Raw genomic sequence first — 16,599 nt, 5'->3', positions numbered from 1 at the left:
TTTCTCTCTGCTATTAATTATTGCATTAGGATCCCCTTTTCTACTTCCTCATCCAGAAATCAATCAGTGTGGGAAATCTTTCTAAAAGATACACCCAAGTCAGGATGGCTGAGATCTAATCAAAGACAGTAAAAGAAATTCTAAGTTTAGGCTAATGGGTTCATTCCTGGGGAAATCCCTTGAGTCATACAGGTGATATGGAAATTGATGTCTCTTTGATCAAGATGTGGGTGATACAAGTAGGTAATCTAAATCTCGTACCCCAAAGACCCTCATTTTAATATAGACCACCTGCCATTATAACATTCATTCTCTCTTATTACTTGTTGACCAATCAAGAGTTCATTTTACACCCTCAGGTGCACCCCTTTTCCACAGACTTCATAAATATTGAAGGTTCAACAATTGTAGGTTTGGTCTCTTTAGTTACTACAAGCCTGTTTTTGTTGACTGCTTTCTAGACATAATCAATAAAACTGATTTTAATTTACCCAGAAACTCGGTCTCTTGGAACTTTTCTTATTGCCACAATTGGAAAGAACACTGGACTGATTGGGACTCAGGAGACTTGGGTCCTAGTCCTAGCATGGCCACTAACTAGCTGTGGGATCTTGAGCGAATCATTTCAACTGTGGGACCTCAGGTGGAATTAATTTTCACATCTATGTGAATTAATTCACATTGGTGAAATGGGGAGGGGAGGAGTGCCCTACAGTTGTTATGTCAAACTCAAATAGAATGGGGAGACATCAAACCATATGTAAGGAACCCTGCCACCTATAAATTGACTTAGAAGACTACATATTAACATCTATGTTTTATTGTATTTTTACTTATTTTGTTAAATATTTCCTATTTATATTTTAATCTGGTTCAGGTGTACTTGGAGTGCTGTGGGCCAGCCCCGCCTTCCCTAACACGTCTGCTCTAGTCAACTGTAGACTATGATTTGAAGAACTGTGGTAGAAAGTTTCCTCAATTGGAGTTTCCTTCCTCAGTGAAATTGTAGGTCCTGGCCAAAAAAATCTCCCATTCATTATTATCAGGGCAGTGAGGTGGCCCAATGGATGGAGGGCTGGGCCTGGAGTCAGAAGACCTAAATTCAAATTTAATCTCAGGCACTCACTAGCTCCATGACGCTGAGGAAGTTGCTTAGCCTCAGTTTCTCCATCCGTGAATTGGAGATGATAACGCCTACCTTCCAGGGTTGTTGTGAGGACTAAATGAGATATTTGTAAAGTGCTTTGCAAACCTTAAAGTGCTATATAAATGCTAGTTATTATTATTACAGAGCTAAAAAAACAAATGAGTAGAAATGGACTGTGGTGACATGCCCCAAAGAAAGGAGAAATTTACTCTTTCTCCTTAAATGCATCAGCTCTCATTTCAAACTGCAATGTGCTCTCATAATCTTTGGGAAACCTGCTATATTCAATCAATCCACTGTCAAGCCTCCAATGGAAAAACCAGGATCTACAGATAAATGTCCTAAGTGGGGATTTGGGTGATGATTTCTATGTTTATAAAGATGAAAATGGAATCTTGCTTTTTAAAACTCTTGCCCTTTTCCTAGCTTTCCAACATTGCATTGTTATTAAAATCAAACTAGTGCAGATATTTCTCTAGAGTATTTCCATCATGAGTTTTGACAGAAAGAATTCACCAATTGGAAGAGAATACATTTCTACTAAAGGCTTTTTCACCTCTTTATTATCTTTCCATTCTTTTTTTTTTTTTAGTGTTTTTTTTTTCCTAGACTTGCCCAGGGTCACACAGCTAGCAAGTAACAAATGTCTATTCTGAGACCAGATTTGAACTCAACTTTGGGAGGATGTTCTAGGGAAGACTCATGGTCATGTCCTGGCTGGTTTAATTGGCTTCTGAAGTCCCTTCTGATTCTGATGGTTTCTGATCTCTCATTGCCCCACCTCCAGGGGCACCTGTCCTACATTTTATTTCTGAGGGGGGGCTTGAGCTCAGCTGACATTTAAACTAATCTTCACTCAAGCTATCTGCATTTCAATATGTACATGTGTTGAAAGGAAAAATCTTTGTTGGGATTTCACCCTAATAAATTACGCAGGCTCAGGAAAAAAAAATATAGCAAAAAGCAGTTTATCTTTTCATACAAAGCATAGGCATTGTATGGACCTTGGGGGAGCTCAGGCTACCTTAAACTTTTAAAGACAAACTTTGGTAACAAGAGAAGTCAATTCTGATAGGTTAAAAGGGGACAGGCTAGTATTGTATGGATATCAAGTTTACAATCCACTTAAGATATGGATTCTAAAGGGGCTCAAAGTCCATGAGGCTGTTATAGTTTCTTGGTGTGGGGTCTGAGAGGGAGGGCAGCTTCCGATCATGAAGGTTGTCAAGTTTAACCTGTGTAGCCCCCTGTCACATACCCAATTTGTGGGGTACAAGTGGGCTGTCACATATATCTCTAAGGGGAATGAAAGTCGTGTACACTCAGATTTATGTAGTGGGCCCAAGCTGAGACCTTTGCCCCTTACCCCAAAAAGAATTTGGGTCCCATTTGTCTGCGGGCCCCAGAAAACCCTTAAACTTTCTTTTAACTCACTTACCTGGTCAAAGAAGTCTCAAGTCTCACTCAACTGGCCTTTCCTTATCTCTTATTCTTATTCTGATCTACAGGCTCTTCCTTATTCTAGGCCCAATCTCCCTTTGATTACCTAATGAAGCCTAGTCCTCTATAGCCCTGAGTTATATTTCTCATCTGGGTCTTATCCAGACCCCATTCAACCTCCTCCTTCCCTATCTTCCAGTTCTTTGTTACCCTAATAAAGCCTAGCACCCCATTCAACCTCCCAGACACTCCCATGGGATTCTCCTTAAACTCCTCCCCCAGTCACCCCAGCTTCAGGATCCTCCTCCTGACCCCTACTCCAGTCACCCCAAATTACTTGGCTGTATATAAGATCCACCCTAGCACCCATTTAAATGCTGAGACTTTCTCATGCCTGCTTGTCCTTATGAGTGTCACTAATGTTTTGACTCCTTAAGAGTCTGGCCTGTATGGTTCACCTGCAATAAATCTTGTCTGTGGCTGAAAGAAGACTTGGGTTGAATTCACCCATATAGGACCTGCGTATTGTGATTTTGGGGTCCCAGCAGCCCTAGCATCTACACCTCAACAGGAGTGGACAAATTCTTTAATACAGGGACTACCAGAGGTTCAACAATGATTCTCCCCACTCACCTTCCTTTGGCCTAGAGTAGTATTTCCCAAAAGCATGGTCTTTATCAATGTTTGGGTATAGAAACTTCAGAGGATTTTCAGGGATATTCTCAGCAGCCATGACTTTATAGTTCCGAATGATATCAGGAAAAGTAACAGCAGAGAGTTCTTTTTTCGTGTATGGTTCAACTGCATGAAACACGGGCTCTTTAAAAAAAAGAAGAAAAGAAGAAAGGAAGGAAGGAAGGAAGGAAGATATGAGTTATAGGATCTAAAAAACTCCTGTAGCCATCTAATCCAATATATAAATGAATAAGAATTCCCTCTAGAACAGTGGTGCCATGCTCAAATAGATCCTTGTGGGCTGCATATTGACTTAGAAAACCACAAATTAACATTATCTATGTTGTATTTTTACTTATTTTGTTAAACATTTCCCAACTATTTTTAATCTGGTTTAGGATGCATTGAGAAATTCAGGTTACACTGGAAGGCAGGGAATATAGCCAAAGAATTTGACACAGCTGCTCTAAAACATACCCAACAAGGAAGGTGTAATAGTGAAAGGGAACCTTCTGAGGCAGCCTATGCCACTTTGGGATGGCTCTAATTGATAGGATTATCCTAAATTTGCTTCACAGCAACACGAACATTGTTGTTCAGTCCTTTCAGACTCTTTGTGACCGTATTCGAGGTTTACTTGGCAAAGAAACTGGTGTGGTTTGCCATTTCCTTCTCTAGCTCATTTTACAGATGAGGAAACTGATTTAAGTGACAGCAAGGGCCACAAAGCTAGTCAGTGTCTGAGGCCAGATTTAAACTCAGGAAGATGAGTCCTCCTAACTCCAGGCCCCAGCACTCTATCCACTGTATCACACAGCTGACTCACAACATGAATAACAAACAGCCTTTCTAATATTACTTCTCTGACCTTTCTCCTTTCCCCCTCAAAGTCTTCTCTTAACTAACCATCACCAGTTCCTTCAATTGATCCCCATATGGCCCTCTACCATCACAGTTACCTAAGCCCAAGATCACATTACCTTTTTATTTTCATTGTTACATTACCCTGTCAACTCATAATACACTTGTAGTTCACTAAAACCCTCAGATCTTTTTCAGATTTATGGCTATCTTTTAACCATATCTCTACTAGCTTGTATTTGTGAAGCTGTTTTTTAAAAAAATTATTAATCTAAATATATTAATGATTATACAAAAAATGCACTCTTTTAAATACATATCTGTATACAATTTGGGGTAGCTAGGTGGCTTGGTGGATAGAACACTGGGCCTAGAGTCAGGAAGACCTGAGTTCAAATCCAGCCTCAGATACTTACTATAGCTATGTGACCCTGGGCAAGTTACTTGATCTTATTTGCCTCAGTTTACTCATCTGTAAAATGAGCTGGAGAAGGAAATGGCAAAGCACTCTATCTCTGCCAAGAAAACCTCCAAAATGGGGTCGTGAAGAGTCAGACACTACTGAACAACAGCAATCTATGTACAATTTAGTATCTTTCTCACTAGCCTTTACCTGTTTAAAAACTGGAGCTTTTTCATGTGCATCTTGTAAAAACAAGGAAATCTAGTGTCCATTCTTAGACTGCATTTACAATGTTCCCTAAAATTAAATTCCAAAGTATTATTTTGGAATAGTGCCTTTCCTAGGCTGGAAAATAACTCTAGAAATTGCTTTCTGAATTTCATAATAAAAACAAAACAAAACAAAACCTTGTAGAGATTAGATATGGGTTCTTCAGAGAAACCAAGCTGTTGGATATAAAGACAAGTCTCTGTCACTAATCTTTTCAGTCCTAAAAGATTTCTCAGGGGCATTTTTTTTTCCTCCTCCCTATCCCCACAGTTCTTGAGAAGCAAGCACCAGCCCCAGGACAGATTGTTAAGAAGTATGTCTTTGCTTTCCTTCTGCCCTCTCTTACTACCTTTTCACAGCCCTCCCTCACTTCCTCTTTTCCTTCCTTCCTTCCTTCCTTCCTTCCTTCCTTCCTTCCTTCCTTCCTTCCTTCCTTCCTTCCTTCCTTCCTTCCTTCCTTCCTTCCTTCCTTCCTTCCTTCCTTCCTTCCTTTTTTCCTTTTTTCCTTCCTTCCTTCCCATTGCCTCAGACAAACTGAGACCTGGGAAAGACCTTAGCTAAAAAAGACCAAGGCCTCCCACTACATCCAAGGCCACCTCCAGTTGTTCTGATCTATATCTTGCCACTGGACCCCGATGGCTGTGGAGGAGAAAGTGAGGCAGATGACTTTGCACAGCCCTGCTTCACTTACATCCAATTCACTTGCAAGTCATCACCTTTCTGATGCCATGGTCCTCTTCAAGAATGAAGGGCAAACAATAACAACTAGCTTCTCAGGAGCTTGGTTCTGTGTCTTCTTGTAGGTCTCATGAGACCTGTTAAAGTAATCCCTACTAACAAGAGTAATAATATCTTAACAAGGAACTCCTGATAATTGGAAAAACTTTAAGAATAAAAGGAATGAATTTTTTTTTTAGGCAGTTGGGGTTAAGTGACTTGCCCAGGGTCACACAGCTAGTAAGTGTCAAGTGTTTGGTCTGAGGCCAAATTTGAACTCAGGTACTCGTGACTCCAGGGGCCAGTGCTCTATTCACTGTGTCATCTAACTGCCCCTGGAATGAATTTCTAATGGTGAAATTTGAGAGTACAGTATGGTAAATATTTGTGAGATTTAAAGGGGAAGTTTCTTGGTACCCTTTAACTTGGCACCCTATGACTGATTATTCTGCCCACTCACACTGCTGCCAAGCTTCCCCTCTTCTAATTAATATATTATTAACAAACAACAATTCATATCATTGATCACTTCCTAACCTGTTGTTGTTCAGTCATTTCTGTCATGTTTGACTCCTTATGACTCCATTTGGGGTTTTCTTGGTTTTCTTCCTTACCTATACCTTTGACAAACCTTCTATTTACAAAACTAAGCTTATATCTGAATACGTTTAAAAATCTTAAGACTCAAAACTGAATTAGGTTTTTAGGTGGTCTCATCACATCCCAGTGGCTATTCATTTATAATCTACTGAATATTACCCTAAGGAAGCATGGAATTTTATCTCTTTGCCCACAGAAAAATTTTTCCTTCCACCAATTAATTGCAAATAATATATGTAAATAAAGGTTGATGTTCAACCTGTTACATATTATTGCAAAACCAGGAAATAAACATTTGACTCTTTTAATAGTCCTTACGTCTATCAATTTCAGTAACTGATTTTAATATCACTTCAAAGAGTAACTGACGTAACTGTTTGGATGATCTATTTAAAAGCCTATCAGGAAGACAGATTTCCATATGTTTAGCATCTCCTGTTTTGATTTTAGTATATTATTACAAAAAGAGAATTCACTTAAACAGCGGCTGGCAAGAGATTTTCTAATGACAATTTTCCATTTTCCATAGCCTAACTATACCAGGTCATGTGACCAAATTTTGTCTACACAACATCAGACCTACCATTCTGTAATCTCTCTACCCAAGTGAAAGTGATCGCTCCTTCCCGACTGCTTTCGCTGAATCTCAGCAGAAATGTCCCAGGTTGTTGATCTTTCAATAATGCCCGTTCCTGCTCCTTGCTTATAAAGCCCATTATAGACCTGTATGTGCAAAGAGAATTTATGAGAAGCTATCTTTTGGTTTAATAGAGATTTTTTACTTTTATGTGATGATACACTAAGAAAGAAAATGGTCATCTAAAAGGGGCTTATGAAAATGTAGAAATTAATGATACCATAAAGGTTGTCACGTTATTAAGGATAATATAGGAACTCTGGAAAGAAGCAGCATGATCTAGTGAAGAGAATGAAGTTGTAAATCAGAAAGACTTGGATTATTCTGCTTCTGATGGATAATGGTTAGGTGACCCCGGCAAGGCATGCAAACCCTCATTCATCCAAGACAGTGGTTATCCACGTAGAACACAGTGCCATTCAAATACAAATTTTGCTTTGCTTTGCTTAGTTATTTTTCAGTTGTGTCTGACCCTCCATGACCGTATTTGGGATTTTCTTGGCCAGGATACTGGAGTGGTTTTCTCTTTCCTTCTCCAGCTCATTTGACGGATGAGGAAATTGAGGCAAACAGGGTTAAGTGATTTGCCCAGGGTCAAGTGTCTGAAACTGGATTTGAACTCACGAAGACAAGTCTTCCTGACTTCAGGCCCAGCACCCTATCCATTGCACCACTTAGCTGCCTCAAATTGGGGGAAGGGGCACTAATCCATAAGCACCATATGTTGATTTTTTTAAAAGTAATTATATCTATGTTTACTTGCATTTTTATTTATTTTGTTAAATATTTCCCAATTACATTTGGATCTAGTTAGGGCAGCACTGGGAAGTATTGTGGGCTGGTGGCCACATGTTTGACACCTCTGCCATAGGAGTCTCTTTAAAACTATAATAACAGCTAAGGGAGCCCTAACTATGCTATCTGATCTGATCCTCTGAACAACTCCAGGGAGGTAGGTGCTATTATTATCTCCACTTTACAGATGAGGAGACTGAGGTAGACAAAGATTAAGTGACTTGCCTAAGGTCACATAGCTACTTAACATCTAAGGCCAGATTCGAACTAGGGTCTTCTTAGCTTCAGGGTCAGCATCCTCTCTACTGTACTAACTGCCTCCTATTACCGACTGAATTAAATTTCTGTTAGGTCTTATTATTTCAGCATAATTTTATAAGTAGCAGATTGTCTAGATTTCTTAAGTATGTTTTATGACGGGACACCCAGTTCAGCAAACATACTTTCCTGAGCTGGTAGCCTGTTTCAAGGTGAAAGTCTTTACTTTTATAAGAGTTTACTTCCCCTTCTGGTGCCATCCTATGGAATACCCTTGGGATGGTGTCATAGGGGTGATGCTTCATGCTTTCCCAAATAAGTGGATTTTCCCCCAGTGTCTGTCAAGATGCAAGGTTTTGCCCTAGTGGTCTAGTGCCAAGAACATTTTGGCAAAAAGTAATATCTTTAATTTGGGGCCAAACATTTTCCACTAAGTATTCATCTATGAAATTTAATGTAAATTTAGAAAGCTAACTAGAAACAATCCTGGATATATTGGAAGTGTTTTATTGTTCCTTATTTATTATGAATATCATCAGCTTTTTTTTTTCTTAGTTGTCAAATTCATGTAAAGCTACATCTGTGAAGAAGGGACAAAAAGGCATATTTTAGTCACTGTTCCCAAACCTACGTTGCTTCCCACTGCCTCAAAGGTAAAGTAGGATTCTTCCTCTGGGCATTTAAACCCTCTACAATCTAGCTTCTAGCTACCTTCCAGCTTAATTTCATTTCCCCTAAAAATCAGTCAATCCCAAAACATTTATTAAGCGCCTACTATGTGCCAGGCACTGTACTAAGCACTGGGGATACAAAAAGAGACAAAAGAGAGTCCCTGCTCTCAGGGAGCTTACAATCTAATGAAGGAGACAGCAGGCAAACAAATATGTACAAACGAGCTACATAAAGGATAAAGAGAAAGTAATTAAAAGAGGGAAGGCACTGGAATTATGAGGAGTTGGGGAAGGCTTCCTGTAGAAAGTGGGATTTTAGATGGGACTTGAGGGAAGTCAGGGAAGCCAGGAGGCACAGATGAAGAAGGAAAACATTCTAGTCATGAGGAACAGAGAGAAAAAATGCCAGGATCCGAGAAATGGAGAATTTTGTTTGTGGAACAGCCAGGAGGCCAGTGTCATTGGAGTGACGAGTATGTGTCATGGAGTGAGGTGTAAGAAGATTGGCATGGTAAAAGGCGGCAAGGTTAGGAAGGGCTCTGAATGCCAACCAGATAATTTTGTATTTCATCTTACAAATGATGAGAAGCAACTGGAGTTTATTGAGTAAGGGGTGTGTGTGTGTGTGGTGTGTGTGGTGTGTGGTGTGTGTGTGTGAGAGAGAGAGAGAGAGAGAGAGAGAGAGAGAGAGAGAGAGAGAGAGAGAGAGAGAGAGAGAGACATGGTCAGATCTATGCTTTAAAAAAATGACTTTGGAGGCTGAATGGAGGATGTATTAGAGTTCAGAAAGACTTGAGACTCACCAGCACGCTACTGCAAAAGTATAGACGTGAGGTGATGAGGGCCCACACTAGAATGGTGGCATTATCAGAGGAGAGAAGGCAGTATATTTAAGAGATGTTGAAGAGGTAAAATTGACAGACCTTGGCAACATATTGGATTGGGGGAGGGGAGGTTAAAAGATAGTGAGGAGGCTAGGATGAGTCCTAGGTTTAAAGGTGACTGGAATGGGAGGATGGTGTTGCCTTTTACAGTAATAAGGAAGAGATGTGGGGGTGGGAGTGGGGGATTTCTATCTTGGACATGTTGAATTTAAAATTGGACATGCCGTTCAAGATGTCTGAAAGGCAATTGGATATGTGAGACTGGAGGTCAGCAAAATCTGGAGCAGGATAGGTAGATCTTAGAATTGTCTGCACAGAGGTGGTCACTAAATCCACGGGAACTGATTTCACCAAGTGAGTAGTAAAGATGAAGAAGAGAAGAGGGCCCAGGGCAGAATCCCAAGGGACATCTTGTTTAGAGGTCATGATCTAGGAGAGAATCCAGCAAAGGAGACAAAGAACAAGTGGTCAGACACCTAGAAAGAACTCTAGGAGAGAAGAATGTTAAATCAAGACAAGTCAAGTCAAGAAGCATTTATCAAGCCCTTCCTATGTGCCAGGCACTGTACTAAATACTGGAGATAAAAATACGAGCAATATCTAGCTGCTTCTCCTCTAATGGGGGCTGCCTGGTCTGAGCCCTTCCTCAAAATGGAGGTTTGGGGAAAGACCCACCAGTGGGAGAAGGGAGTTGAGAGAAAAGGCAGCTGAGGTATGGTGGCCAAGTCTGGAGAGTAAAGCATAACCTAACTTTGTGAATTCTACATTGCAGAATACAGACTGCAAGCTAACCACTAGCCATTCTCTGGACTCCACTTTCTGTCTCAGTGCATTTGCATAGCTAACATCCTCCATGTCTAGAATATGCCCACTCCTTACTTCTCTGAGGTTTTTCAGCATCCTCATCTTTCCTCTAGACTCAGCTAAGATCTCATCACTTCAAAGAAGTCTTACCAAACCCTGCCAATGGCTCCTGTTCTCTCACCCCTCCATTTTACTTTTATTATTCTGATTTAGATACAACACTCATTTGTATATCTCCCCCAAGAGAACGTAAGCTTTTGGAGGGCAGGTCCTATTTAATTTTCGTCTTTGTATCTCCAGGACCTAAAAAAGGGCCTTGCACAGAGTAAGTACTTGATAAGTAGTTGTTGATTTGAATTTATTGGCTAGCATCTAGTATGACAAAATCCTCAAGGAAAAGCCCACAGGTATGTTCCTCAAGAAGAGAATTCAGTGATGAGGCAATGTTGAGAATAGTCTAGAAGAATAATTAAACATGGCACCTAGAGCTTAGTCATGCCCTACGTATGCAGCAGCAGGTCATATATCCAAAATACATCATAGAAAACAACCATCTGTCAACCTTACCCATCATTCCAGAGACAAATTAGATGCTTTTTAATGAGTTCAAGGATGCCCTCGATCCAAAGCCAGAAAGAAAAATTTTTATCATTTATATTTTCCTGAAATGACAAATCCATGCATTAGAAAATTTTTTCCGAAAAATCTAAAACAATTATTATGACAACACATTTGCGTAACACTTAAAGTTTTATAAACCACGTTCCTCACAAACACTCTATGAGGTAAGTAGACCAAATATTCATGTCTCCATTTTACAGATGAATTATCTGTGACTCAGAAAAGTTAATTGACTACAAAGCTAGTAAGTTATCTGATTTAGGATTGAAGCCCAGGCCTCTTGACTATACATCTTCCCGACAATATGCTGCCTCTCACGGTGGACTCTCAAACCCACATCTGAATCGAGCTTGCCCTGCATAGCTGACAAAGCCAGAGAATTCTTACATGTAAAACCAGATACGTCTCAGAGATGGATCTTATCCATCCTGGTCTGAAGACAAAATCAACAGGAACTGCAAATCTATTCTCAACAGTATTCAGACACCAAGTTTCTTATTTCTTTTCCACTGGTTCTACCTCCTCACCAAACCAGAGAAAAGCTATTCAAGTAGAGACTCCCCAAAGTAAAAACAAATTGCTTCCTTCTCTTTGGTGAAAAAAACGGAAACTAAAGTCATTTTTGGAGAAATATAATTAGCCACCCTTCTCTGCAAAAAACATTGTAGCATAACTTCCTGGCTTTTCCCAAATGATTAGACTCAGGAGATTACCCAGTGCTAGCAAACTTCTGGCCAGAGAAGAGCATAGGGCTCTTCATACAGAACTGAATAAAATTTTCTCTGGAGAGATTTTCAAGGGGAGTGAAGAGATCTTAAGGAAGTAACAGGATATTATCACTCAGCTGAAAGCTTCCTTTTGGGATTCACATTAGAATACCAAATATGTGGGTTACTCCATAGAAATTTAATTTTTCCCCCCCTAAGGATTCCTTGGGTGGAAGCAAAGTTCCAAAGGGGAAGTGGATGACTGAAACAAAGAACAAAAACAGAAGCTCAGCTGCAGGACCATGATCTTTCTAACCAACTCAAACAGATACTCAAACAGATGAAGAACCTACCTTGCAGAATCTTGTCCAAGGAATAAGACCATCGGAAATGGAGGCATTGGGCCCTAAGCAAGCAAGCAAGCAAACAAAAGCAATGTTCTCAGCAGGATACAAATAGCATTACAAAATTTTAGTTAGACTAAAAGCTTTGTACACATTCTCAAAAAAAGATACAACATGGAAAAGTTTATCTTTGAAGGATCTACAAATTTGATACCAGCCAAAAGGCAAATAGAACGAAAGGAAGCAGGTCATTATGCATCTTCCACTCCTCACTACCTCCAATAATAACATAATGTAAATAACAAATGTTCTGGAATAATCAGTGTATTTGGCTGATTTTAATGAGGGAAATGGATAGACGATGCAGAATGGGAAAAATGATTTTTAACAGTATTTTAAGGAAGAAAAAATCCTTTAGTTCACTTCTTCCTCTGATACTGTCTTTCTTCTCCTCCACTGGATCCTATATGTCTGCTTTAAAACCTGTACAACACAGGTCCCTGTGATGCCATAACCCCTGTCTCTGAATGGTAGGAGGAATGTTCTGTTTATACATTTTAGGAATTTAGATCTAAACAAAAAGAAGGGAATGGCAGAGGTAGGGGCACATGGGCATCGAATACTGCTAACACTGTCAGAATGTAGTTATGTTGGTTGGTTTTTCTGCTTTAGGAATTTCCTTTTTCAATCTTTATTTACTTATTTATTTATTAATTTTTTTTTTTGGCTAGGCAATGGAGTTAAGTGACTTGCCCAGGGTCACACAGCTAGTAAGTGTTATGTTCACGAGGCCGGATTTGAACTTAGGTCCTCCTGAATCCAGGGCTGGTGCTCTATCCTTTTTACATCTTTTACAAGGGCACACTGAGTATACTCAATACTAAAGAAAGTCTGGAAAAAGTATGAAATTATTCGCAAAAAGCCACGAACTTCTATCACTGATTATTAACTGGGCCTCTTGGCAACTTCCTGGGAAAAATTCTAATCTGTAGAGTGAGACATAATTGGACTCTCTCACCAACAGAGATTTCACAATCACCTTTCCTGGAGCTTTTCACACAAAGGGGTGATTGCTTTTTTCCAAATGGCTGAGATGCATCAGTTGGATAATATGACATCTCAAAGACCCTTGAAATTTAGGACTTTACGAATGTTTTTCTTCCTCCCTCCCAATTGCTTTTCTATCAGTTAGAAAACTACCAAAAGTTTTTCCTTCTACATTATCATTCATTTTTCCACTTTTCTCTGAATGTTTTTATTATACATTATTTCCTAAGTCCCTTACAAAACTGAGAGTGCATCTACTCCTAAGGTAAAAATGTGCTTTCAATACTCATCTCAGATGCTGTTAGACCTCCTACCCCTGGCCCCTTATCTAATACCCCCTAAGCGTTGCCAAAAGCATTACATTGTAGAGAATGCCTATCCTTGTGTAAAAGGCCATGTGCAAGGAAGAACAATACTTAGTAGCTTAGTAGCTATAGAAACCAAAGGACAGACTTAGAACAGACTTTAAGAGGTTACTAAGATCATTCTTTCACCTTCAAACCACTCATTCTAGCCTAGACAAATGGATGGAAATCATATTTCTTTCCCAAATAAGAAAAAAGGAAAACAAAAGTTTCTTGACTATTAGCAAAATAACTTCAAAGATATGTATTAAGTCAACATAAACCAAAGATCTTGGAAGAATGGTTTATCTTAATGTAATACTGTTTATAAATAAAATATACAACTTGGTATATACAATTTTACACAAAGTAAACAGCTAAATTTTTCCATGACTGTAAAAGAATGGCACAGATAACTTCAGTTTCCTCATCTGTAAAATGAAGGTGCTGGACAAAATGACTTCTGAAGTTCTTCCAAGCTCTAGATCTGTGATCCTATGTACATAAATAGGAACCATTCTCTGCAGTAGCTTTAGACTTACAAGGTGTCTATAATGGAACTCCGATGTGTTCAGTGTCAGTAGATTAGCAAACCCTTGAAAGAGTGTGGACCCGAGATTCTCTACACATATCTTATACTCTCTGATGTTTGATGAGCTACAGGTGTGGGAGCCATCTTATTACATGGAGTGTCAAGGTTCATAGCATGAAGTAGCCTCATCCTAGTGCCTTCTATGAGGATCAGCTAGAAGTGTCTATCAAAACCATGGGGGACATGTATCTGCTTCGTGTAAAGGACTCTTCCTCAAGTGTCATCCTATAAAATATCTTTGGAATAATGTCATAGGGCGAGTGAGAATCTAAATCTCTACACTTTCACGAATAATGGATTTTCCTGTCATATGTGACAAGCTACAAAATTTTACCATACTTTTCATAGGATCATGGAATCAAGGCGGAAAGGGATCTTAGGGGTCATTGAATCCAACCTCTCATTTTACCAATAAGGAAACAAAGGCCCACAGAGTTTAAGTTACTTGCCCAAGGTCATACAGGTTATAAATGTCTGAGGCAGGATTTGTACCCAGATCTTCCTGACTCCCAGTCAGCGCTCTATACACTATAGCATGTTACCTCTCAAGAGTCAAGAATATTTCAGCAATAAGGGATACGTTTAACTCGGATATATTTAACTAAACATTTTATAGTACGTATCAAATCTGAAATTGTTATATGTGCAAAATTAAGAGAAAAAACGGATCACTTTTAAAACACTTCTTTCATAAAGAGAAGGATACCTATAATAATGATAATAACAACTCACACTGTGCTTTAGTTTTTACTTAATATGTTCACCCTAATGACTCTACAAGAGGCAGTATAAGCATAATTATCTTGATTTTTAAAATGAGCAAACCGAAGCCTAGAGAGGTGACCTCACTTGCCTGTGATCACATGACTAGTAAATGTCTACCAGGATTCAAAGATGTCTTCTGGTTGCAAGTTACTTTCCTTTAGGACACACTGCCTCTTCATCTATCACAATTTAAATATCTAATAGGAAATTAACTTCTCAGGATAGCAAAGAGGAAACAGAGAATTTTTTTAAGAACCAAGAATCTTTTATAGATAGATTAAAATAAAGTCCATATGTTCATACCTAGGAGTTTCTCACCCAACATGTTCAGCTGTTCTAAATTAAGTCCTCTTTTTGTGACAGACGAAAATTGCCAACTCAACACCTCTGAAAGTTGAGACCATTTTGCACATGGTGGGTTCAGAAAGAAGGATAAATTCTAAAGAGAAAACATAACACAAAAATCCTTAAGGACAACTGCAGAGGGACCAAAAAGGACTAGGTGCTGAAAGTCGTGCCTACTCATAGGCCTAAATTTTCAAATCCTTTTGCACAAAATCATACAGCAGTTCCAGAATAAAAGCAGATCTAATGTGCCAACAGCAGAAGAAAGTGAAAGTAGAGAGGGAATCTTTGGATGGAATAGAAAGACAAAATAAAATAATGTTAAAGGTTAAACTTCAGTCAAACTTTCAGAAAAATCAAAGTTTATTTAGTTTATTTATATTTTGTAACCAAAAAGAAGGGCCACAAAGGTTTCAGGAAACAAATTATAATCTGTTTCCATTTGTCTGTATGTCCTCAGTGCCAAGGATGGTCCTGGCAGAAAGAAGGAATAAAAGCTCAATTGAATCAAATGCAATTGAATCTGAGTTTATAAGCAAAGGAAGAAAATCACAGATCTCTTTTCTTATACCTGTTTCAGTTTTTCGAAGTTCCTTATAATCTTTACACATTTGTCTGTATGAGTTCTATGTTTTTCACTGAAGTTTTATTTGGCCAGTTAACATCATTTGAAGATTCCTAAGCTAGAGTAACAAGGCCCTTTGGTTAATTTTTTATTCTAATAACTGAATAGCCTCAATACCTTGGGTTCTGTTGTTAGCATGTTGTACCATAAAATGGATGCCCATCCACTGGGAAGTTGGCTTACGTTGGAAATCACAACAACAGGCAGAGATGTTGTCTAAAAGAAGAAAAAGACTTTGAGGCAATCTAAATTAGAAACATTTCACCCTTATCCAGTCACAAAAACATAAGTTACTCAATGTGCTCAGAAGAAATATGCATTTACAGATATACATATATTTTGTTTTGTACCTTTCTCCCCCTAGTTTGGTCAAGAAATTTTTTATTATTCATGTACACAAGAGAAAAACAGACAATGGCAATGTAAGTAGGTCTCACAATCATCTTCTACAACCAACTGGATATTAGCTGAACAATGTATAGTCATACAACTGGGTTGGGAAGACAAAGAATAAATAAGAGGTGGCACAAAGTTGAAAGGTAAATGGAGTTTGGGTAGCAAGCAGTACAATGCTGGGAGAGGAATGGACAAAGTTAGGAGATCGGGGAAGGTATGAACTCAGTAAGAGAGCTGTAACTCAAACATCCTAGGGGAAAGTAGGGCAAGTTGAGCAGCTGCTTTCCATTGATCTGCCAAGGGATAACTCTCCATCCCATGGAAATGCATTACCCCATAGATGCTTAGAGTCAGTAAATCTAGGCTATCCTCAGGCTTTCACAATGATGTTGAACTTTCCAAAAGCACAACACCACAACTGTTAAAAGGAAGACTATTTAAAAAAAATTTAATTAATTTGTTTTTAGTTTTCAACATTCACTTCCATAAGCTTTTAAGTTTTAAATTTTCTCCCCTTCCCCTCCCCAAGGCAGCATGCAATCTGATATACGTTCTACATATACATTCTTATTAAACATATTTTCACATTAGTCTAGAAGAATTAGAACAAATGGGAGGAACCACGAGAAAGAAGAAACAAAACAAAAAAAT

At 38.9% G+C, this 16,599-nt stretch overlaps 1 protein-coding gene across 1 annotated transcript in view; it reads right to left on the bottom strand.

Moving 5' to 3' along the window:
• STAT1 (signal transducer and activator of transcription 1) overlaps positions 1–16,599 on the bottom strand; it is a 58,466-nt gene that overhangs the window by 7,509 nt on the left and 34,358 nt on the right. Inside the window, exons 16-21 of the mRNA XM_020993534.1 lie at positions 15,670–15,768; positions 14,886–15,021; positions 11,844–11,896; positions 10,730–10,824; positions 6,697–6,836; positions 3,221–3,406 (exon numbers count right to left, since the gene is read on the bottom strand). Coding sequence (XP_020849193.1) covers positions 3,221–3,406; positions 6,697–6,836; positions 10,730–10,824; positions 11,844–11,896; positions 14,886–15,021; positions 15,670–15,768 — 709 coding nt within the window. The remainder of the gene's footprint in view (positions 1–3,220; positions 3,407–6,696; positions 6,837–10,729; positions 10,825–11,843; positions 11,897–14,885; positions 15,022–15,669; positions 15,769–16,599) is intronic.

This window comes from Phascolarctos cinereus, unplaced genomic scaffold (assembly GCF_003287225.1).
Source record: "Phascolarctos cinereus isolate Bilbo 61053 unplaced genomic scaffold, phaCin_HiC Scaffold_726;HRSCAF=1367, whole genome shotgun sequence".
NCBI lineage: Eukaryota > Metazoa > Chordata > Mammalia > Diprotodontia > Phascolarctidae > Phascolarctos > Phascolarctos cinereus.
This window is presented reverse-complemented; position numbering and strand designations above follow the sequence as displayed.